The sequence below is a fragment of the Bubalus kerabau genome, chromosome 6 (assembly GCF_029407905.1).
Source record: "Bubalus kerabau isolate K-KA32 ecotype Philippines breed swamp buffalo chromosome 6, PCC_UOA_SB_1v2, whole genome shotgun sequence".
NCBI lineage: Eukaryota > Metazoa > Chordata > Mammalia > Artiodactyla > Bovidae > Bubalus > Bubalus kerabau.
The window spans coordinates 20716793-20739368 of NC_073629.1; the positions used below are offsets into that span (position 1 = coordinate 20716793).

The 22576-nt window shown below is 37.3% G+C and overlaps 1 protein-coding gene across 2 annotated transcripts in view; it reads left to right on the forward strand.

The window, feature by feature from the left end:
* ARNT (aryl hydrocarbon receptor nuclear translocator) overlaps positions 1-22576 on the forward strand; it is a 68418-nt gene that overhangs the window by 37840 nt on the left and 8002 nt on the right. For both annotated transcript variants that reach the window (XM_055584356.1, XM_055584357.1), the window contains 11 exons: positions 1338-1382; positions 4053-4097; positions 6234-6447; positions 9793-10006; positions 11204-11306; positions 14157-14222; positions 14650-14735; positions 16052-16128; positions 16820-16954; positions 19536-19610; positions 22052-22203. In XM_055584356.1, the coding sequence (XP_055440331.1) occupies positions 1338-1382; positions 4053-4097; positions 6234-6447; positions 9793-10006; positions 11204-11306; positions 14157-14222; positions 14650-14735; positions 16052-16128; positions 16820-16954; positions 19536-19610; positions 22052-22203 (1212 nt within the window). The remainder of the gene's footprint in view (positions 1-1337; positions 1383-4052; positions 4098-6233; positions 6448-9792; positions 10007-11203; positions 11307-14156; positions 14223-14649; positions 14736-16051; positions 16129-16819; positions 16955-19535; positions 19611-22051; positions 22204-22576) is intronic.

Consider the following 22576-nt stretch of genomic DNA (forward strand, 5'->3'; position numbering starts at 1 on the left):
GATTCATCAGCTTGTTAAGTAGACATTCTTGGGATGAATGGATTGTGTTTTCTTAATCAAAGAGATATCGTTCATTGTTTAAATCAAAATTTAAGACTTTTAGAAACTTTTGCACATCAAAGAAAGCACAGTGGAAAGGTAACAGATGGAATGAAAGAAAATATTTGCCAATCGTGTATCTGATGTGATACCTGCAGAACTCCTGTAACAAAAAACAACCTGCTTAAATGAGCAAAGGATTTGAATAGGCATTTCTCCAAAGAACATACACAAATGGCCAAAAATCATATGGAGAGATACTCAACATTACTAATCATTTAGAGAAATGCAAATCAAAACTACAATGAGTAGGCCATTAGAATGCTACCATCAAAAAATCCAGAAAATAGCAAGCACTGGTAAGGATATGGAGGAATTGGAACTCTTGGGCGCTGTTGGTAGGAATGTAAAATGGTACGGCCACTTTGGAAAACAGTACAGAGGTTCCTTGAAATGTTAAAAACAGAAATATTATATGATCCAGCAGTGCCACTTCTGGTTATATATCCAAAAGAATTGAAAGCAAGATCTTAGAGATATTTGTATACTCATGTTCACTGCTCCATTTTTCACAGTAACTGAGAGGTGGAAGCACCCCAGATATCCACTCACAAATGGAATATTACTCAGCCTTAAAAAAGAAGGAAATTCTGTCACATACTACCTAACATGGGTGAACCTTGAAGGCATTATACTAAATGAAATAAGCCTGTCAAAAAAAGATCAATACTGTATGATTTCACTTATGTGAGGCTGTAAAGTAGTCAAAATCAGAGAGACAAAGTAGAGTGGTGGTTGTCAAGAGCTGGGGGTGGGATGGGGACAGAGAGAATGAGAAGATGGTGTTCAGTAGCTATAGAGTTTGTTTTTCAGTGTGAAAAAGTTCTAGAGATACTTTGTACACCAGTGTGAATATAATTAGTGCTACGTAGCCATACACTTAAACATGGTTAAGATGGCAAATTTGATGTGACATGGTTTTTGACGTAATTAAAGAAAAACAAAACTATCTCTAACCTCAGGGAGGTATTGACAGGGCAGTCAGCTGTGCCCTCATGAGCTCAACATCTTTTTTTGGAATGTTTGGTAAGTAAGAGTAAAGGAGACATTAGAAAACAGACAAATAATAATCATGGATTTTTAAGTTTTGTGAGATGATATTATCTCTATTGCTTTGTGCTGCCTTTTCAGTTGGCTTTTTTTGCTGAATATTTTTACCCCTTTCTGGTTCTCCTTTCAGAATGAAATAGATATAACAAGTGTAATGCCTTGGATTAATCTTTTTTTTTCTCCTTCAGGTGTGATGATGATCAGATGTCTAATGATAAGGAGCGGTTTGCCAGGTAATGTAGTAGAGCATCTTGGTCCTTGTTGTGGGACCAGGCAATTTAAAAATTCTCAGTTTTAATTTTTTCTCAATGAGAGTTAATTTCTCTGCCCAGTCTCAACTGGTGAAAATTAGTATTACAGTTGTTTATGGTCAGGTAACATGGCTTCAGACTTATGGCACCAAACTAATGGTATACTTAAACAGTGTTTTTATATATGTGATAAATAGCTATACATTGTACTTGCTGGGTGTCCACAGAAACACAAACAATACGAATTTCTTGGTTGCATTTAGTATTAAGTGGATCTACAAAATCTCTACAGATGATTTTATTCTTTTAAAGATGACAGCAAAGAAACAGTTTACACAAAGAGTGCAGTTTGTATTGAAATACATTTAAGTTACCTGTCTAGAGCATGAAAAACACTTTGGTTTATATTAAACAAATCCTCTCAACTCAGATATTGGTTTATTCTTAGAACATTTATTCTGTATATTGTTAAGCAGTAAATTATTTGTTTTTAAAAAATTGAATTTGCAACCACATCAGAAAAGTGAATCATGCAAAATCCAATGCTTAACTAAGCAATTACTACTTATTCATTGCTGATGCTGCTGGTCTGGGGCCCATACGTTGAGAACCATTGATGTCAAGGGCTAAGCAATATCAATCAGAGTAGTTTTAAACTACTCTGAAGCAGTGAGATGCCATCATAAGCTTTGAATGAAATGATAATGTATTAATATAAAATGCATATGAGTTTTTCTCTTGTAGCTTTATATAGCACTCATTAGAGAGAAGCACTGTAGTCAAGAAGGTAAATGGGAGACCGTGGAAACAATGAGACAGTGATAAAATCATGAGGGCCTGGGCTAGAGTGGTGGCAGTGGCAATAGAAAAGGAGCAGATTTAAAGGTTTCTGAAGAATTTGTAGTTACTTCAAATCTGAAGTGGATACTTACGAACACTTTAGGATGTGAATCATCTTTCAAATGTGAAGTTAATAGTAGATATTTGGGCAGTAGTTTTTAAAAAACTGCATTAGAAAGTGAAGCCGTCAAATAATAGTGGTGGTATGGGTTTCACAGTCTCTTGACTGAAATTCCAGAAAGCTATGAAAACATGACCTGAACTGTTTTAGTCTTCATTTGCCTTGCGCAATGTGAATATTTATACATTCTGTATTTTATTTGGAAATATTGAAGTAAATAAGGGATTATGGATCTGTATTGGTAGGAGTAGTAATAGTAATTTTAGATATTTAACTTGCAAACAACAGAGCTCATTTCTTTGTGTGATCTTAGTTCCATGACCAGGGATTGAACTGGTACCTTCAGCAGTGAACATGTGGCATGCTAACTGCTGGACTGCCAGGGAATTCCCAGAACTCATTTCTTTAAGATTTGTTAAGCTAGTTCACCTCAAATATTCTTGTTTGGGATTCAGTGGAGTGTCTTCAAAAGATGAAGTGAATTTTCCCAACTTTTTGAAAAAATATTTGTAGTTTGTTAAGGAATTACAATAACCCAGTGAATATGAAACTTTACTTAATATCACCTTTTTTTTCTTTCTCTTGTCAATATGCATAAGTTTTCAGGTGATTCTTGTCATTACTGTGTTATTTTTTTGTCTCTTTTTTCCCCCCTGCTGACCATTTCCTAGAAATTTCCCTTTGTATTGATAAAATCATTGTGGTTGTCATTTTTTAATAGCTGGTTTTTCAGCCTGTCAATATATCATACTTAGATATTTTTTCTTAATCTATTCTTAATATCTTTATATACATATACTTATGTATATATTTAAGATGGAATTGATTACGGATAAACTGAACTACCAATACCAACTACCAACTTGCCACAAACCTTTATAGTATTTCAGTTATTCAGAGAAATTTAGTGGTAATCCTTTGTAGCCCCCTCCAGGGAAGAGGGAGTTGATCTAGGATCCAGCAACGTTACGGCTTTATTGCAGAGAAATGGGAAAGCGACAGAAGAGAAATGTACGACTTCAAGATCAAATCATTGATAGGGGCTATACTAGATACCTAGCTCTTAGTTTTATTTATATAATTCTCCAGGGAAACCTGGTTGGTTATTTTGTCTGTGAGCACATGTGTGCTGTATGTGTGTTATTGAGATTGTGTTTGTGATCACTTGTTTGACTTCCTTAACATGATTTACTGCTTGATTTTTTTATTTTTCAGTGTAGAAATAGCATTTGTGAATATTACTTTCTTTCCAGATTGGAAGCAGTATGTGAAAATGGTACCCCTTGTTTCATTCTTATTCAGATAGTATGTCTGCTTGGTTTCTAAAGAGATAATTGGCTTTCTGTGCTCAGATTATGTTCATTTATAATGAATATTGGGCTTGCTTTTATGTTGACCTTTGTCCTGTAAGTTACTTTTCCTTTTTTCTGACAGATGGTTTTGTCGAGTACAGGCAAGGTTCTTGTATATATTTCCATTTCCCCCTCTTCTCTGCATCTGTTTTTTTCTGTTATTTTCTTCCCTTCCTTTCCCCCCTTTCTCTTCCCTCTTTCCTCTCCCTTTCTCCCCTTCCTTCTCCCCCCCCCCTTTTCTTCCTTCCTCCCTTCTTCCCCTCTTCCTTCCTTCTCCCCACCCCCTTCCTTCCTTCTTTTTATTTTACGTTTAGCTTAGTTCATTAATTCTGTTTTTAGGTCGGATGATGAGCAGAGCTCTGCGGATAAGGAGAGACTCGCCAGGTAGGAAAATGGTATCTTTTAGCACGATGAAGTGGATGCTGCTGCTTTTTCTATCCTTTTTCTTATTTCTGCTCTTTTCTTCCCCTTTCTCTTCATGTTTTTCTTTTTCTGTGTCAAGAGAGGACAAGATTTTTAGAAGTTTGTATATAATAGGAACTTTGGCTTCCCCCACCAGAAAGTGGGTGAGTTGAGGGAAGTTAAGAATTTAAGAAATTGCTATTAGTTTTGTAGATTTCTCTTTTTATCTTTATCTTAGCACACTAAATTTCGCAGAATAAAAAGCTTTTAGAAACAGTGCAGCTGTGCCAGTCGATACTTTAGCAGGAAAATGCTCTTTTATCAGAAAGCCAATAAATATATCTGTGTTTGCAATGAGTTCCTAGTCTTTAGGCCTCAGTATTTACTCCACACCCTTCTAGAAAGCTCACCCTTATTTTCCTGGGTACACTCACAGCCTAGATTACTTTGTCACAGCAGTACTGGTGTGGCTTTGGTGAGTGAATCTTGTGGTTTCTTAGAAAAGCTTAGCAGCCTTGATGTGGCTATTTAAAAGATCAGTCTTCTGGATTTCAGTGTCAGAAACCTGTCAGATACAAGGAAATGGCTGCTTTATGTTTAAGAGTAGAATTTTATGTTTCTCAGGCAGAGTAACTAAATATGGACCTACGCTGTGAGACCTGTTGTTACCTCTTTCAGCTGGGTCACAGTCTCATTTTGCTGCTAGTTTAACTTATGCCTGCTAACGCTTTCACGTTTCAGAAAACGTGTGGTATGGTGGGAAGAACATTGCATTCATTGGGAATGGGGGCCGCCCTTGGAAAAGTCAGTTAACTATTGGACAGTTTGTTCTAATCATAAAAAAGAGATTTAAGTTAGATTCATTGTTTTCTTTTTTGTTTGTTTGTTTTGGCAGAGAACTTTTGTTCAGATAGAATCTTTAGTGGTAATAGAAGTCCGTAAAAAAGATAAAGCAAAGCTGCTCAAAATAGAAATAGGAATGCAGCATGTTGTTTGAGTCTCTCCTTGAAGCATTCCTATGAAAGATACTGAGGAACTGTTAGGCTTTTCAGAAATCCAATTTGAAAAATACTGAATTATACTTTTAGCAGTAATTTTACCCTGATTGTGGAGAAGGCAATGGCAACCCACTCCAGTACTCTTGCCTGGAAAATCCCATGAACGGAGGAGCTTGGTAGGCTGCAGTCCATGGGGTCGTGAAGAGTCGGACACTACTGAGTGACTTCACTTTTCACTTTCATGCATTGGAGAAGGAAATGGCAACCCACTCCAGTGTTCTTGCCTGGAGAATCCCAGGGACGGGGGAGCCTGGTGGGCTGCCGTCTATGGGGTCGCACAGAGTCAGACACAACTGAAGTGACTTAGCAGTAGCAGTTACCCTGATTTTGAGAAAGTCAGTATTGGAGATGTGTTCTGCTCTCCCTGGTGAGATCCAGATTGTCTGTTCTTAAGCATCCTGTTCTCCAGTTCACTTTGTCTCAAATTGGGCATCATAAGGGACTTCTAGTAAATGGCATCTTATAAATCTCTTGAGCTCAGTGTACTGGCACCACACCCAGATAGAGAAGCTAGGGCCTTGTCCATTAGGGGGACAAGTAGAACTTCCAATTCTGCCTCCTAGTGTTGAGAATAAGAGAGATACTTAGAACAAACAATATTTTATAGACCAAGGGAGTCTATACTAATCAATTCTCGTATCAACTGTTGAGCAGCATACTTCTGTTGGAAAAAATTGGTCATTTTATGTTTTCAGCCTTTAAAAAGTTGAATTGGTAAATAAGAAATCAGCCAAGCTGAGGAACCTAAGTGAATAAAATCAACATTTTTTAAGACACTTTTTGTTCTGAGGGAGTGGTAATTTACACAGGAAGGGAAGTTTCCAGGAGTTAGAGAGATTTGCTGGTATCTGCTTGTACTCTTGTCTACCTCGTTAGTTTCTATTCCATGCTTGCTCTGCATGAGAAGCTTGGCAGACTTTAACATCAGAGACTTAAGCACTACTAAATCTAAGTACCGCATTTCTTCAGCAGCTCACTTGGTATCCATATCACTCTCTCTGCTCCCAAGTGGCCAGGTATGACCACCTGGATGGGGCTTCTCCTCTCTCTCTCCATGCAGGGAAAACCACAGTGAGATTGAACGGCGACGACGGAACAAGATGACAGCCTACATAACAGAACTGTCAGACATGGTACCCACCTGTAGCGCCCTGGCTCGGAAACCAGACAAGCTAACCATCTTACGCATGGCAGTTTCTCACATGAAGTCCTTGAGAGGAACTGGCAACACATCCACCGACGGCACCTACAAGCCGTCTTTCCTCACTGATCAGGTCTCTGGGAAGCACACATGAGGGGGTCTAGAATTTTTTGAAAGTTTTGATCTTTTGGGGGTGGATGCCCATAATCCTGAAGTGTGTGTTATATTGGGAGTCAGAGCAGAGCTGAATCTGTAGATTCTTTAAAGGATAGGAATTCAGCTCTGAAGGAAATATTCAGGTCATAGGAAAGTGAGTTTTGATCCCTGACTATACCATTTATTAGCTTTGAAACAGAAGTAGAGAAGAATTGTGAAAACTATTTAGCAAGCTTACAGGTATTTTAGAACTTTACTCATGAATCCAGTCTTCAGGATAGAAGAACAGTGGAATCTTGGGGAGAACCAGTCCTTTTCCTTGGCTTTAGGGTTATAGAAGATGAAAGTAATATATTTCTTTTTCTTCAAGCAGCTTCCAGTTTTAGTGATGAAAGGAATCTAACAGGCAGTTGTTGTTGCTTAGAGATACGCTCTGTTACATTCGATGCACTATGAGAGAAATAGAAGGTAGAAACATTTCCAGCTTTTCAGAAACTCAGTTTGAATATGAATATGTGAGTAGCAGGATACACACATAAGTGAAAAATGAGTATGGGAAGAAATGCCTTTAAAGAACTTATTAACAATTTATATAGGATTAAATATATGTGTTGGCTTCCCCCATGGCTCAGCGGTAAAGAATCCGCCTGCAATGCAGAAGACATGGGTTCCCTCCCTGGGTCGGGAAGATCCCCTGGAGGAGAAATGGTAACCTTCTCTAGTATTTTTGCCTGGGAAGTCCCATGAACAGAGGAGCTGGCAGGCTACAGTTCATAGGGTTGCAAAGAGTCTGACACAACTGATAGACTGAGCACACAGACACACACAAATACATATGTACTAGCTGGATGGCTAAAGTAAATAGAGTGGCTAGGCCTGAGTGAGAACAGTCAGCAGAGACTTCAAAGAGTATAAGGTAGCCATGTTCTGTTTTGATTGTTAAAAGTATCACTTATTTATTGCAGAAAAATTCAGAAAATACAGGAAGTACAAGGAAGAAAAAATTGACCTGTAATGCCATCCTTTTTCCAGTACTCTTGCCTGGAAAATCCCATGGACAGAGGAGCCTGGTGGGCTGCAGTCCATGGGGTCTCGAAGACTCGGACATGACTGAGAGGCTTCACTTTCACTTTTCACTTGCATGCATTGGAGAGGGAAATGGCAACCCACTCCAGTGTTCTTGCCTGGAGAATCCCAGGGACGGGGGAGCCTGGTGGGCTGCCGTCTCTGGGGTCGCACAGAGTCGGACACGACTGAAGCGACTTAGCAGCAGCAGCAGCAGCCATCCTTTTATTCAGAGAATCAGAAGGAAGGAAGGAATGTGGTTTGGAAGAAAGCAGTAAAATTTTTCCAAATAGGATGGTCTATATGAAAGCACATATAGCACAGATTATATATATATGTACATTGAAATAGCTAATCAGTTGGTACTAACAGAATACATATAGATATTGATTCAACAGTTTCCAGTTAGGCACTTTTTGTGAGCTAACCAGGTACTTTGTGCTGTTAGAAATGTAAAGAATGGTAAGAGGTTGCTGCTGCTGCTAAGTCGCTTCAGTTGTGTCCGACTCTGTGCGACCCCATAGACGGCAGCCCACCAGGCTCCCCCGTCCCTGGGATTCTCCAGGCAAGAACACTGGAGTGGGTTGCCATTTCCTTCTCCAATGCATGAAAGTGAAAAGTGAAAGTAAAGTCGCTCAGTCGTGTCTGATCCTCAGCGACCCCATGGACTGCAGCCTTCCAGGCTCCTCTATCCATGGGATTTTCCAGGCAGGAGTACTGGAGTGGGGTGCCATTGCCTTCTCCGTGGTAAGAGGTAGTCACAGGTAAAAAACATGTGTAAATAAATAAATCATGATACAAACACAGAATCCAATCCATATCAGAGGTGCCATAATAAGTCTTGTAGAAATGTAAATATGGAAAACGAAGAATAGGGGAATAGTGTTGTAAATATTGGAAATAGCTTGATTAAAAGCCCTGTGAGAATAATCAGGTTATTCAAGGAAAATCAGTTTACCATGCCCTGGGAGATGATAATGGGAAGATAGGATGGTACCTGATGAAGGAATATTTAAGTGTTATGTTAAATAACTTAGATTTTAATTTTTAGGCAATGGGTAGCTATAAGAAATGTGGTAGCATTTTGAGGATGGACTGAAAAGAGTGAAAGCAGGGAGACCATTAGTCTTGGCATGAGATAACTAAGACAGTGACATTGCATTCAAAAATAGAATTGATAAGCTGGGTTATCACTGGAGTGTGAGAGATTAGTTAGATTTTTTAGACCTATACCCTGAGAGGAAGGGGATATTGTTAATCAAGAAAGAGAGTGCTGGAAGAGCACAGAGGATAGTTTTTGAAGAGGGAAATAATGCTGGGTTTCGAGATGTTGAAATTGAATTGCTGATAGAATGTCTATTTGGAGATGCTTAGTAGATTTTAGGCAAGTCTAGAAATGTAGACTTGGGTATCATTTTGTAGTGGAGAAGTGGATATGATTTCTCTGAGAGAGAGTATGGAATAAATAGAGGAGAGAACTTAACATAGAATGTTGGAAATGCCCGCACTTGAACAGAGGAAAAGGAGCTTGAAGCAGACAACAGACATTTGAAAAGGAAGTAAAAGTTCGAGAATGGTGTCATAGAAGCTAGGCAGAAATAAATTTTAAAGGATAGAATGAACAACACTGTCAGATCTGTAGTGACATTGTGTCCAGACTCGGGAAAGAGCACTTGAGTTGGCAGTTAAGAATACATGATTAATAGTAACCTGCTGAAAAAAGATGTAGTGGTTGAGAGTGAAGATTGCAGATGGGCTGAGAAATACATGAAAAGTAAGACAGTAGAGCCGGTGAGTATAACATTACTCTTAATTTAAGCTTGGCCCTGGAAGATGAGTTGGGCAGAGTTGAGGGAAGTTTTGTATAGAATTAAGAAAACTTGATCATGTTTAAGATTTGAGGGGAAAGAGAATATGAATATTTGTAGAGCTTCCTAAGAGACCAGAGAGGGTGAGATCAAGAACTTAATTTTTGTTAATGGTAAGCATTTTTATTATCTGTTTTGAGATCTGAGGTAAAGAGGAGGGAGGTGGATAGTGACATAGACACATTGATGAGCTACCTGTTGGAAGAAGCTACCTTGTCAGTGAAGGTGATTATATTTAAGGTACAAAGCTGTGCCTGTGGGTCAAACAGAAGGTCACCGTTGTTTATGGAAAGATATATATGGTCTGAAGGGTCTTCCTTCTTTCCATAGTAACATTTGTTTTTTTCAAAAGAGTTCAGTATTAACTTGTATTTCTCTTCCTTGGGCAGGAACTGAAACATTTGATCCTGGAGGCAGCAGACGGCTTTCTGTTTATTGTCTCATGTGAGACAGGCCGGGTGGTATACGTCTCTGACTCAGTGACCCCAGTTTTGAACCAACCACAGTCTGAGTGGTTTGGTAGCACGCTGTATGATCAGGTGCACCCAGATGATGTGGACAAACTTCGTGAGCAGCTTTCCACTTCAGAAAATGCGCTGACAGGTATGAGTTACATAGATGGGAAATGAATAGCAAGTCCTTTCTTCATTTTTTCTGAGATAGAAGAGGTATTTTGACGCTTAAATTTTCTCATTGTATCTGGCAAAACTTTTAGAATTTTCTTCTTTCATGAATATAATCTGTTCTTTTTATCCACATGCAAGTAATACATTTTGTAACTCATCCCTAGAAAGTGTTTCATTAGTGACAGTGTTTATATAAAAGTTTACTTTAATCTTAATATTAGTGTAAATACACCATAAAGGCCAAACCTACAATACCACCACGTTCCTTGTCATTTTAAAAGAATTAAATTACCCATGTTTATGTCTCATTTGTATGGGTAATTACTGGGTATTTTTTCTACCAAGTTGTGCTTGGCTTTGACTTTGTACTTGGTTCTGTGATGATAGATTTTTATTTTAGAGGGGAATGGTTATCGTTCAGTATATCAGGTGTTTTTTGTTTATTTGTATCTGCACTATTTTTCTGTCTTGTTTTTGTCCCCCCCCTCCCAGCTGCCTCTGTTTAATGTTATTCAGTCCTTTTGCCAGAGTTTGGCTGAAGGAAATAAGTCACATCTGCTCCTAAGCAATCTGGAAAAAATTTTAATGTGGAAGCAGATTAAAGCTGGTAATTGAAATCAAATCCGTTATGGTCATATTAATGTTGGTATTTAGCTTTCCCTTCTTTTATGTTTTTATGGATTTCATTTTTCTAGTTCTTCTCAAACGTTCCCATTTGGTTTCTATATAATGTAGGAGGGACAATTTTAGCATGAGACAGATGCGTTTTTCTATAGCATATAAAATTATTTGTTTTTAAACCAATGACATTCACTCTGTGTGTGTGTGTGTGTGTGTGTGTGTGCGCGCGTACATGCATGCATGTGTATAAAAATAATCAGTCCCAAGAATATAACCTTGCTCTTGTTTGCCAGCTCTACCTACTTCTGCTCCTGTCCTCCCTTGCACAAAGTTATTTCCAGTGCTGCGTTTGAACTAAAGCGTAAGATTCATTGATGGGAATCGAGGTGTTTTAGACTTGGAAAAAATCCATCTCATACTTGGCTTATTCTGTTATAAGCAAGGAGACTGAAGAGTGTGGATAGGCTATTTACTTAGCTTTGCCTCCAGTATCTCTCCCCCTCTTCCCTGCACACAAGAAAGTACTCCAGACTCTCCTTCACATCCTTTACAGGGCGTATCCTGGATCTGAAGACTGGAACAGTGAAAAAGGAAGGTCAGCAGTCTTCCATGAGGATGTGTATGGGCTCAAGGAGATCATTTATTTGCCGTATGAGGTGAGTGTCAGGATGAGGATTGTGACTTGTCATAGGAAGAATTCAGAGCTGAGAGTTTAATTTCTGGTCAGAGGAGTTAAACTTTTAAGTCTAAGCTCCAGGTAGATTAAATTTAACTCTCAAGACCCTATTTAGTCATAACACAAAATAACGTGATAAGCAAACTAGGATTTCCTGAACTCTTCTTATAGGTAGGTGCTTTACGTGTCATCTCATTTTCCACAACTGCCCCGTAGAGTAGAATTCAAGGTTACTATTTTGCTGATTTAAAAAAAAAACACACAAAGAAATTGACTTCCCATGTTTGATTCAGGATTTTATTTTAATCCATACTAGTTGGATGCCAGTGTCTATATTTTTTTCCTGGTGTATTCCAAGACAACTTCCATGTACTCAGGCTACTTCTTCCCCCCTCTCTTCCCTTCAGTAGACTTTCTGATTCCTTTCACTTAATATTTAACATTTATAAATTATATACTGTACATTTTAGGATTCTGAAGAAAGGATGGTGGTAGTTTTCATCACAGGTAGAGAAAACATCTCTTCGTGTCACAAAATAAATTCAGATTGTGTAATGGAAATTGACTGTTGAGAGGATGCTTATTAGAAGTGATGAATAGGACATTAAGAAAGGTTTCCTGGGGGTGTTACAAAATTCAGTATTATTTGGCTTAGTTATTTGGAGTAGCTTCTAGACCCAGACTACTGGATTTATCACTTATCTTCTGACCTTGAATGGATTAAATGACTGCCTTGTGTTTTTACTTCTTCACCTAATATTGGGAGTTATATCAGCCTCATAAAGTTGTTATGAAGATTAGATGAATAAATATATATAAAGATGCTTAGGACTTCTCTGGTGGTCCAGTGGTTAAGAATCCACCTGCCAGTGCAGGGGACACAGATTCGATCCCCGGTCTGGGAAGATCCCACAGGCCTCAGAGTAACTAAGCCTTCGTGCCACAACTACTGCCTAGAACCCATGCTCCTCAACAAGAGAAGCCGCTGTAATGAAAAGCCCACTTGCTGCAACTAGAGAAAAAGCCCACGTGTAGCAATGAAGACCCAGCACACCAAAATAAATAAATTTTTAAAAGATGCTTAGAATAGTGCATGACTCATAAAATTCTGTGTATGTTTTATTTATTATTAAAGAAAGTAGTGAGAATGGGAGAGAGTGTCCCAATATGTGGACATGGCTATTGCAATGACATACGGAGGAGCAAGGTAAATAATAACGTGATTGTGTGCGTGCTAAGTCACTTTAGTCGTGTCTGACTCTATGATCCTATGGACTGTAGCCCTCCAGGCGCCTCTCCTCCAGGGGTCTTCTGAACCCAGAGATCGGACCAGCATCTCTTTAAGTCTCCTGCATTGGTAGGCAGGTTCTTTACCACTCGTGCCATCTGGCAAGTCCTAGATAATAACAAAATACAGCAAATAGATTTTGTTGCAGCATAGTGCTGGAGTCTACAAACTGCAACTCTCTTTGTAAATAAAGCTTTATTGGAACATAGCCATGCCCATTTATTGACATACTGTCTGGCTGCTTTCATACTGTTAATAGCAGAGTCGACTAGTTGTAACAAATTGTTTGGCCCACAGAGCTGAAAATATTTACTGTCTGGTTATTTACAGAAAAAGTGTACTAACTCCTGATGTAGAGAATATCTCCATTTGTAGAGCATATAGAACATTTTGACTTAAAAACTCTGAGACAGTTAACAAGTTTTAGAAATACCAAACCTGACTTCTTTATCTTTCATTGTTAGGAGCATTGTTGCCAATTTTCTGTGTCAAGTTGTATCCAGAGCCTATTATCTGGCTGTTAAATGATGAAAACTTCTTTGATAGTACAGCTTTTTTTCCTTAATTTATTTTTTTATTGAAACATGGTTGAATTACAGTATTGTAGTAATTACTGCTGAACAGCAAAGGGACTCAGCTATATATATATTTATGTATACATTCTTTTTCATATTCTTTTCCATTATGGTTTATCACAGAATATTGAATATAGTTCCCTGTGTCATTCAGTAGGACCTTTTGTTTATCCATTCTATATATTCCAGTTTGCATCAGCTTATCTCAGACTCCCAATCCAAACCTCTCCCACCTTTGCCCCCCTTGCAGCCCGCTGTCTACTCTCTGTTTCCCTGATTCTGTTTCATAGATAGGTCACTTGGATCCTATTTTAGATTCCACATAGAAGTGATATCATATGTTATTTGCCTTTCTTTTTCTTACTTCACTTGGTATGATAATATCTAGATTCATCCATGTTGCTGCAGATGGGATTCTTTTTTTTTGGCTGAACAGTATTCCATTTTATATATGTACCACATCTTGTTTACCCACTCATCTGTAGATGGACATTTAGGTTGCTCCCATGTCTTGGCTATTGTGAGTAGTGCTGCTATGAACATAGGAATACATTTATCTTTTTTAATTACAATTTTGCTGGATCATATGGTAATTCTGTTTTTAGTATTCTGAGGAACCTCCATACTGTTTTCCACAGTGGCTACATCAACTTGAATTCCTCCCATCAGTGGAGGGGGGTTCCCCTTTCTCCACATCCTCTCCAGCATTTATTTGTAGACTTTTTAATTATGGCCATTCTGACCAGTTTGAGGTGGTACCTCATTATAGTTTTGATTTGCATTTCTCTATTAATTAGCAATATTGAGCCACTTTTCACATACCTGTTGGCCATCTGTATTTCTTCTTTGAAGAGATGTCTCTTTAGATCTGCCCATTTTTCGATTGGGTTTTTTTTTTTTTTTTTGTCGAGTTGTGTGAATGATAGTGCATCTTAATTGCTTTTAACCTCTCTGTTCATTGAAACAGGTGTGGCAATAGCTCTGTGGATTCAGTCTCCATGAATAGGCTGAGCTTTGTGAGAAACAGATGCAGGTGAGATCTTAAGCAGTAAAAAAAAAAAAAAAAAAAAAAAAACACACAAAGGGATGGTCAAGTACCTGTAGAGATCATCACATTTTCAACTGTCTTACTATAGTACTTCCTTCAGCAGCCCTTACCCTCATCCCTCACTTCTCAGTTACATTTTTATTTTTCCTGAACTTCTAAAGCATCTTTTGCTCATCCTGTTTAAGGAAGTTACACTCCCACTTTACCTGCTTTCTTCCTGCTGCAGTACCTTTCAGTTGCTTTACTTTGGCAAAGGTAAACAATATGGTGGTCACTTTTGGGTGGGAAAGGTCCAAGTATATTCATCCTGTTATTTAAACACCCAATAGCCTAAAGTTAAAGGTACTAAGCCAGCATTGCTTTTTAAATGATACTGAGTAAAGTTTTTTCCTCACACCTGTAATTTTTCTAGGAATGGACTTGGCTCTGCGAAGGATGGGGAACCTCATTTCGTGGTGGTCCACTGCACAGGCTATATCAAGGCCTGGCCCCCAGCAGGTAGGAAAGTTGAATAGTGATTTCTTTCTGGGTGCAGCTAGTTCCTCAGAGTCCAAGAAAGTTAGCTAACATTTATCATATACCTGTTGCATATGAAATGTGCTTTGGTACAAACTGTAAGAAGATAGGAGAGAAAAAGTGGACTCTCTTCTTCCATTATGGATTTTCTATTCCAGTTAGGGAGATGGATTTCTCATACTTGAAAATGACTCAGTATTGGCTGTGTCTTTTACTGGAACTAAAGGTCAAAAGGGAATGTGAGAAAAGTGGTTGGGGTACAAGGATCAGCTTTTTAACCTGGCTGGTCAGAATTTCCAAATCTTAGCAACTTTATTACCTCCCTGCTAGATAGGTATGACTGGAAATTGGGGGGTTCTAGAGGGATAGCAGCTAAGAGAGGCAAGGTAGTGTATTTTGGTAAGAGGTTAAACTTTGAATTTGTAAAAACCTAGGTTTGTTTCTGATGTTATTTACTAGAGGTGTATCTTAGGAAGTTACTTGACTTAAAAAACCCTCAATTTCCTCATCTATAATCTGGAGATAATGTAACCCATAGAAAGTTATTATGAGGATTAGGTTTAATGTAGGAAAAGAACTTAGCCTAGTGCCTGGCATATGGTAGGCACCCCCAAAATGGTAGTTAAATGTAATTAAGATAAATTAATTTTAAGTTGTAATGATGTTTGAACTTTTTAGATTATATACTGTATAAACGATACATTTGCAATATATATGGTCTTTTATATGTCTATGTAGCTTTCAAAGAAATACTATTTTTCTTGGTAAAAAGAAGATAAATATGCAAAGAGCAGCAGGAAAATGCAACCGTCTTCCCTTTCCACATAAAACATTAAAGTCCTGGCTTCTCTCGTTTCCAAAGAAGATAACTGTTGGTGTTTGGTTTAATTTCATTTTTGGTTGTTTGCTTAATTTGAAAGTCACAGGTTAGGCAAGACATTTATTCTCTTAACGATGATATGGTCACAGAGTGACCAAATACAATGTCTTCATATGTATTTGGTTTGGCCATCTTAATCTTTTGGAATATTTTGTGTAGGACCTGTGCTCTGTAATTTTTTATAGTTAATGTGAGTATAATACATGAATTAACATATATAAAAATACTTAAAACAGTACCTGATATATATGGTAAGTTCTTTTGGTTATTTACCTTTATTCTTATCTTTTAGCACTCTTTGTTGTTTTATACCTAGTTTCATCATATCTGTGTGTGTTTTAAATCTTTACACATCTAATTTTTGAAGGCAATTGTGTTTGAGATACATGTTAAACCTTCTAACTTCAACTTCTTGAAGGTGTCTCACTTCCAGATGATGACCCAGAAGCTGGCCAGGGGAGCAAGTTTTGCCTAGTGGCCATTGGCAGACTGCAGGCAAGTATGAATTTTCTGCATCGGTTAATATATCACCCCCTTTCAGTGGGAGAAAATCTTCAGGATGTGTTCATGTTATTTTTTTCTTTTACTCTCTGAATACAAATGAAGCATTCTGAAAATCTCCAAATATTTGGAGGAATATGGCATTCACACTTAACATTGCTTCTGTTAGATTTAGCAGAAACTGAAGACAGTGAAAGATCTTTTAGAGAGAGAAGTCTTTTTCTCTTTCATACTTTTAGCTTTGCAGTGCTAAATTTTCTATTTCCAACTAATTTCTTTTGCTCCTATACAATATAAGAGAGTTCTTCTCATTTTTCATTTCATGACTGACAGTAGGGAAGTGGAATTATTTTGATTCTCCTTACAAAAACAGATGTTTTTTGATTACTTGGGAGAATAATTTTCCAATATGAATAATGAATACAACTTAGCTAAATGAAAGTAGGTGGGTTTGGGGTTGAATGAATTTTTATCTTTCTTCACAGTTAGTGAAGAGTACATGTATGGGAGTGGAGCTAGGCCTCATGCCCTATCTGATTATCGTTTTCTCCTTTCTGGATAAGTTGTGACAGTTCAGAATCCTAAAATTGGGAACCTGATGGAAAGTACATCTGTAAAGAATAGTGTCCCTCTTTATCTCATTTTTATCTCAAATTTTATCCCATTTTTATCTCTTTACTTTCAGGTAACTAGTTCTCCCAGTTGTACAGACATGAGTAATGTTTGTCAACCAACAGAGTTCATCTCTCGACACAATATTGAGGGAATCTTCACTTTTGTGGATCATCGCTGTGTGGCTACTGTTGGCTACCAGCCACAGGTGAGGAGCTGGAGTAGTTACACCACTGATATTTAGGCCTCTGTTTTCCCTTGGATGTGCTAAGATTATTCATTCATGTAATTCCTGAGATAGTCAAAACATAGCAGCCCCAGCTCAGAAAATGAGATGACCCTATTCTATTGATAGCTAAGTATAATCTCAACTTCCTACCAAGGTTAGCATCTGAGCTAGAAAAATACGACTTGTGAAGTGGGAGCAGCAGGTATGAATATGTATTTCTTTGTTATTAATGATATTAATACAGATAATGATGCACTTTAGCTATAATGATATGGCCACCTTTAGATAATTCATATAATCAATCTAGGTGCATAGTAACCCATTAAATATGTAACTTTCAGATCAGATCAGATCAGTCGCTCAGTCGTGTCCGACTCTTTGTGACCCCATGAATCGCAGCATGCCAGGCCTCCCTGTCCATCACCAACTCCCGGAGTTCACTCAGACTCACGTCCATCGAGTCAGTGATGCCATCCAGCCATCTCATCCTCTGTCGTCCCCTTCTCCTCCTGCCCCCAATCCCTCCCAGCATCAGAGTCTTTTCCAGTGAGTCAACTCTTCACATGAGGTGGCCAAAGTACTGGAGTTTCAGCTTTAGCATCATTCCTTCCAAAGAAATCCCAGGGCTGATCTCCTTCAGAATGGACTGGTTGGATCTCCTGTAACTTTAGAACTAGTTATTATGATTTATTTAGATATCTCATTCTGCAGACCAGATATAACTATATCTGAATTGAGAAATAGGTCGTTATATAAACTTCAAAATTCTAGTCACCAGGAGGGACTTGTGGCTGTGGCTGTGTAAAGAAGCTGGTGAAAAAGAGATCTTGAAAAAGAAGAACAAAGTCATTTACACTTCCTAATGCAGCACCTGTTGTAAAACTGTTGTTACCAAGACAGTGTGGTGTTGGTGTAGGGATTAGATCAGTAGATCAGAATGGAGTCTATTCTCACATTTATGGTCAACTGATCAGCTAATTTTCAACAAAGATATCAAGATAATTCAAGGGGAAAAGAAGCTTTTCCAGTAGATGGGGATGGGACAATTGGATATTCACATGCAAAACAGAATAAAACAAAAAGAACTTAGACTGTTACCTCATAGCATACACAGAAATCAACTCCAAGATGTAAAGGTGTAAGAACCAAAGTTATAAAACTTCTGGAAGAAAATAGGAGAAAATCTTTGTGATCTTGGGTTAGGCAAAGACTTTTTTGTTGTTGTTGCACTGTGCAGCCTGTTGGACCTTAGTGCTCCCCACCAAGAATTGAACCTGGGCCATGGCAGTGAAAACACCAAGTCCTACCCACCAGACTGCCAGGGAATTCCCTAGACAAAGATTTTTTTTTATGACACTAAAAACGTGGTTCACAAAATAAATTTGATAAGTTGGGTTTCATAAAAGTTAAAATTTGCCCTCCTAAAAGGATATCATTAAGAAAATGAAAAGACTAGCTACAAATTGGGAGAAAATATTTATAAATCATTTATCTGAAAAAAGACTTGTATCCAAAATATATGAAGAACTCTTAAAGCTCATTAAGATAACCAGCCGGTAAAAAAAAGAGCACAAGATTTGAATAGACATTTCATCAAAGAAGAAATATGAATAGCACATAAAAAGTTGCTCGTCATTAGGAAAATACACATTAAAATCACAATGAGATTCCATTGTATCCCATTAGAAAGGGTATAATCAAAAAATATTGGCAAGACCATGGAGAAACAGAACCTTCATACATTGTTGGTAGGTAAGTAAAATGGTAAACTACTTTGGAAAAACATTTTAGCAGTTTCTTAAAAAGTTAAACACACACTTACCCTACAAATTAGCAGGTCCACTCCTAAGTATTTACCCAAGAGAAAGAAAGCATATGTTCACAGAAAGTCTTATACACAGATGTTCATGACTGTTTTATTTATAATAGCCAAAAAGTGAAAACAGCCTAAATGTCCTTTAACTAATGAATGGGTACACACTGTGATATATCCATGTGAGAATACTTATAAGCAATAAAAAGGATATACTATTGATATTTGGAACAACACTGATGAACTTCATTAAAATATTAGGTTAAATGAAAGAAGCCAAACCCAAAAGACTGCCTGTTCTATGATTTCATTTGTACAGAGAAGCTAAACTAAAGAAGCAGAAAGCAGATCAGTGGATGGCACAGGGATTGACCTCAGACTGGCAGAAAGGAAATTTTAGGGGCAGTGGACATGTTCTAAAACTGAATTGGGGATAATGGTTATATAACTATATAAATTTATTATAGATCATTAAATTAAAATTATAAAATTCACTTGGAATGAGTGTAAATTATACCTCAAATCTGTAAAAAGTATAGTTAAAATAAATGTGCAATATCCTGAAAAAGAAAATTGCTCTAGAGGTCAGTTATTTAGCAGATTCCATTTTTTTGTGTGTTTTTTTCCCCTCTAATCTATAATCCTAGGATAAAAGCAAGAGAAATTAAATCCAGTTCCTCTCCTAGTGGGCCAGGGAAGTTAAGTGATTATAAAAGTGTTGATCTTACTTTTCTTTTCCTCTTTTAGGAACTCTTAGGAAAGAATATTGTAGAATTCTGTCATCCTGAAGACCAGCAGCTTCTAAGAGACAGCTTCCAACAGGTAGCTTTTTTTCCTGGTTTGAATTGGAATAATATTTTTGTCTAATATATATTATTACATTCATCCAACAAATATTTATTGAGTACTGATTAATCGAGCAGTATGGCAGGCCTTGCAGTTTTACACTAATACTTAACTTGTATTTTTAAGAAACAGAAAGGACCAGTACTTGGAAATTATGGATAATGTAATGTTCAAGGTACATTGGCTTTGGCTACTCAACATTAAAGTGGCCATCTTTAAAGTATTTAAAATATTCTGCACTTAATTGAACAGTGGGTAGTAGTTGAATAATTCATTTCACAGTTCTTCTATAGATAAGTAAGAGTTAACTCTTAATTGTAAGCTAACTCTTAATTGTACTTTTTAGGCCCTAGATTCTGAAAACATCTGGTGAATTCTAATTTCAGGACAGACTTGGCTTTAGATGTACTCTTACTTTATATTAGATGGGTTAATTTCCCTCTTTAAGCCCCACTAGTGTTTTTACTGGGTTTCCCTGGTAGCTCAGCAGGTAAAGAATCCACCTGCAATGCAGGAGACCTCAGTTCGATTCCTGGGTCAGAAAGATCCCCTGGAGAAGGGATAAACTACTCACTCCAGTATTCTTGGGCTTCCTTTGTGGTTCAGTCATTAAAGAATCCACCTGCAATGCGGGAGACCTGGGTTTGTCCCCTGGAAGAGGGCATGGCAACCCACTCTAGTATTCTTGCCTGGAGAATTCCCATAGACAGGTGCCTGGCGGGCTGTAGTCCATGAGGTTGCAAAGAGTCGGATGCGACTAAGCACAGCACAGCATAGTATTTTTACTGATACAGTAGGCAAATAAGATAAAGCATTTAAAACACATAGCCCAACTTCTAGAGGAAATCAGACAATGGCAGTAAAAAGTGTCTTCTGATTTTTCAGCATCACTTTTATCCATGCATTTTTTATCCATGCAAAAGGATCACATTGCCTTATATGTGCAGTCTTAGAAAAGCTATTCTGACTTCTGTTAAAACTGTTCAAAGCTAAGGACATGGACTTCTGGCAGTGTGAGAAGATATTGTACAGTATATTTTAAATCTATGAAATTCATAATTCTGACACATTTGGCCACAGAGTTCCTACCATTTTATCACTTGTAGAAAAGTGTTTTATTCCAAAGCAATGGGTGATTCAGACACACTGCGATCTCAAGGTTTTTATTCTGACATCAGTTGCTGCTGTGATACTAGAGTACTAAGCAAAGGTACTTTTTACTGTGCAGACTAGTTGGTGCTTAATAGTTGCTGATTTCTAGATTTTGATATTTCTTAAGTCTAGATGGATTTATATTTCTTTTTGCTTCTCAGTACATAAATTTAGTTACTATTTCTAATGAAACTTGTTTTCCTTGTTTTCTTCCCATTTTGGTTCTTGCTGTACTTTGTTTCACATTTGATTTTTTAAAGTTTTATTTATGTATTTAAAATGTACCATTTTATTATTGTTAAGTGAAATATATCCCATTTTCTGTTATAATTATTTCTTAAACTGTAATATCAGCAGTAACTGCCACTATTCTGTCAACTTAAACACAAATGTTATCACTTAACTTTTGGTTAAAAAGCAATTTAGAGTGTAGGTATTTTGAAGTACTGAACTTATAATCTGTTGGTGTAGATACGTACAGCCATAATCAGGTTTCAAATCCAGTACTTGATTTGTATACAAATGTAATATTCATTGTGTATGTATTATTCAGTGAGCACATGAAAGTGTTAAAGATTACTTAACAGTTGTTCATATCACATTTTTTTAGATGTTAAGTAAATTTGTTCTTAAAAAAAGAAAAAACACATAGCCTAGGGCTTGGCATATAGTAAATACAAAACAAATATTAGCTTCTAATATTTTTATTATAAAGGAGGAGGATTCAAAAGATTATTTTCTATTCTGTGAGATCAGAAATGAAAATAATTAAAAAATTACTTTCTTTTAAAAAGCAAAATAAAACTAAAGCCATTTTGGTTTTATTTATAGAAACCTTCATGTGTGCTGTGAAAACAGAAATTCTCAGGCATAGTGGTAGAAACTGGGATTGAGGGGCAGCATGTAGGCTATGTTCACTGTAATTAAACTTCTAAATTTTTAGTAAATTTGCTAGATCAGTGTATCTTTAAGGGACTTTCCAAAGGAAGTGGGGAAACATAGTCTTTTCTCTCCTGGAAATAATTGTTATTCTTGTTTGACATTGGTGAAAGTGGTCAGATAGCTTGGCACTCTAAAAAGAAACATGATAAATATACCTCCTTATTATTTAGTCGCTTAATAATGTTTCACTCCCCATGTTGTTTTGTTAGTAACATTGCAAAATATTGTTATTTCAAGGACAGTGACACAAGAATCCTAGGATTGTACATGTCTAAAGAAAATTTTTTTGCGAGTTTCAACTGATAGCATGAAAACTTTTTCAGGTCGTGAAGTTAAAAGGCCAGGTGCTGTCTGTCATGTTCCGGTTTCGGTCTAAGAACCGAGAATGGCTCTGGATGAGAACCAGCTCTTTTACTTTCCAGAACCCTTACTCAGATGAAATTGAGTACATCATCTGTACCAACACCAATGTGAAGTATGTACCTTAAAGAACTTTTCCAGTGTTGGAATTTCTCATGGGCCAAGTCTGCTTGGTTACCTACCTCTTCCTTCTACTTTTGTAGTAATAAATACCATTAGTTGCGCATCTGCCAACTGCTTAGAATTTGGGGTAGTTCATCCAGGTAGAATTAAAAAAATTTTAATTTTTTGTAGGAATATAGTTGATTTACACTAGTAGAGTAGAATTTTAGCAAACAATAACTTAGAGACTAGATTCTGACATGTGAAGAGTTTGGTCAGTTGACCTTTGAACATGAGTTTGAACTGCAATGGTCCACTTATACACAGAATTTTTTCAGTAGTAAATAATATAGTACTACATGAACCCCATATGGAGGGCTGACTAT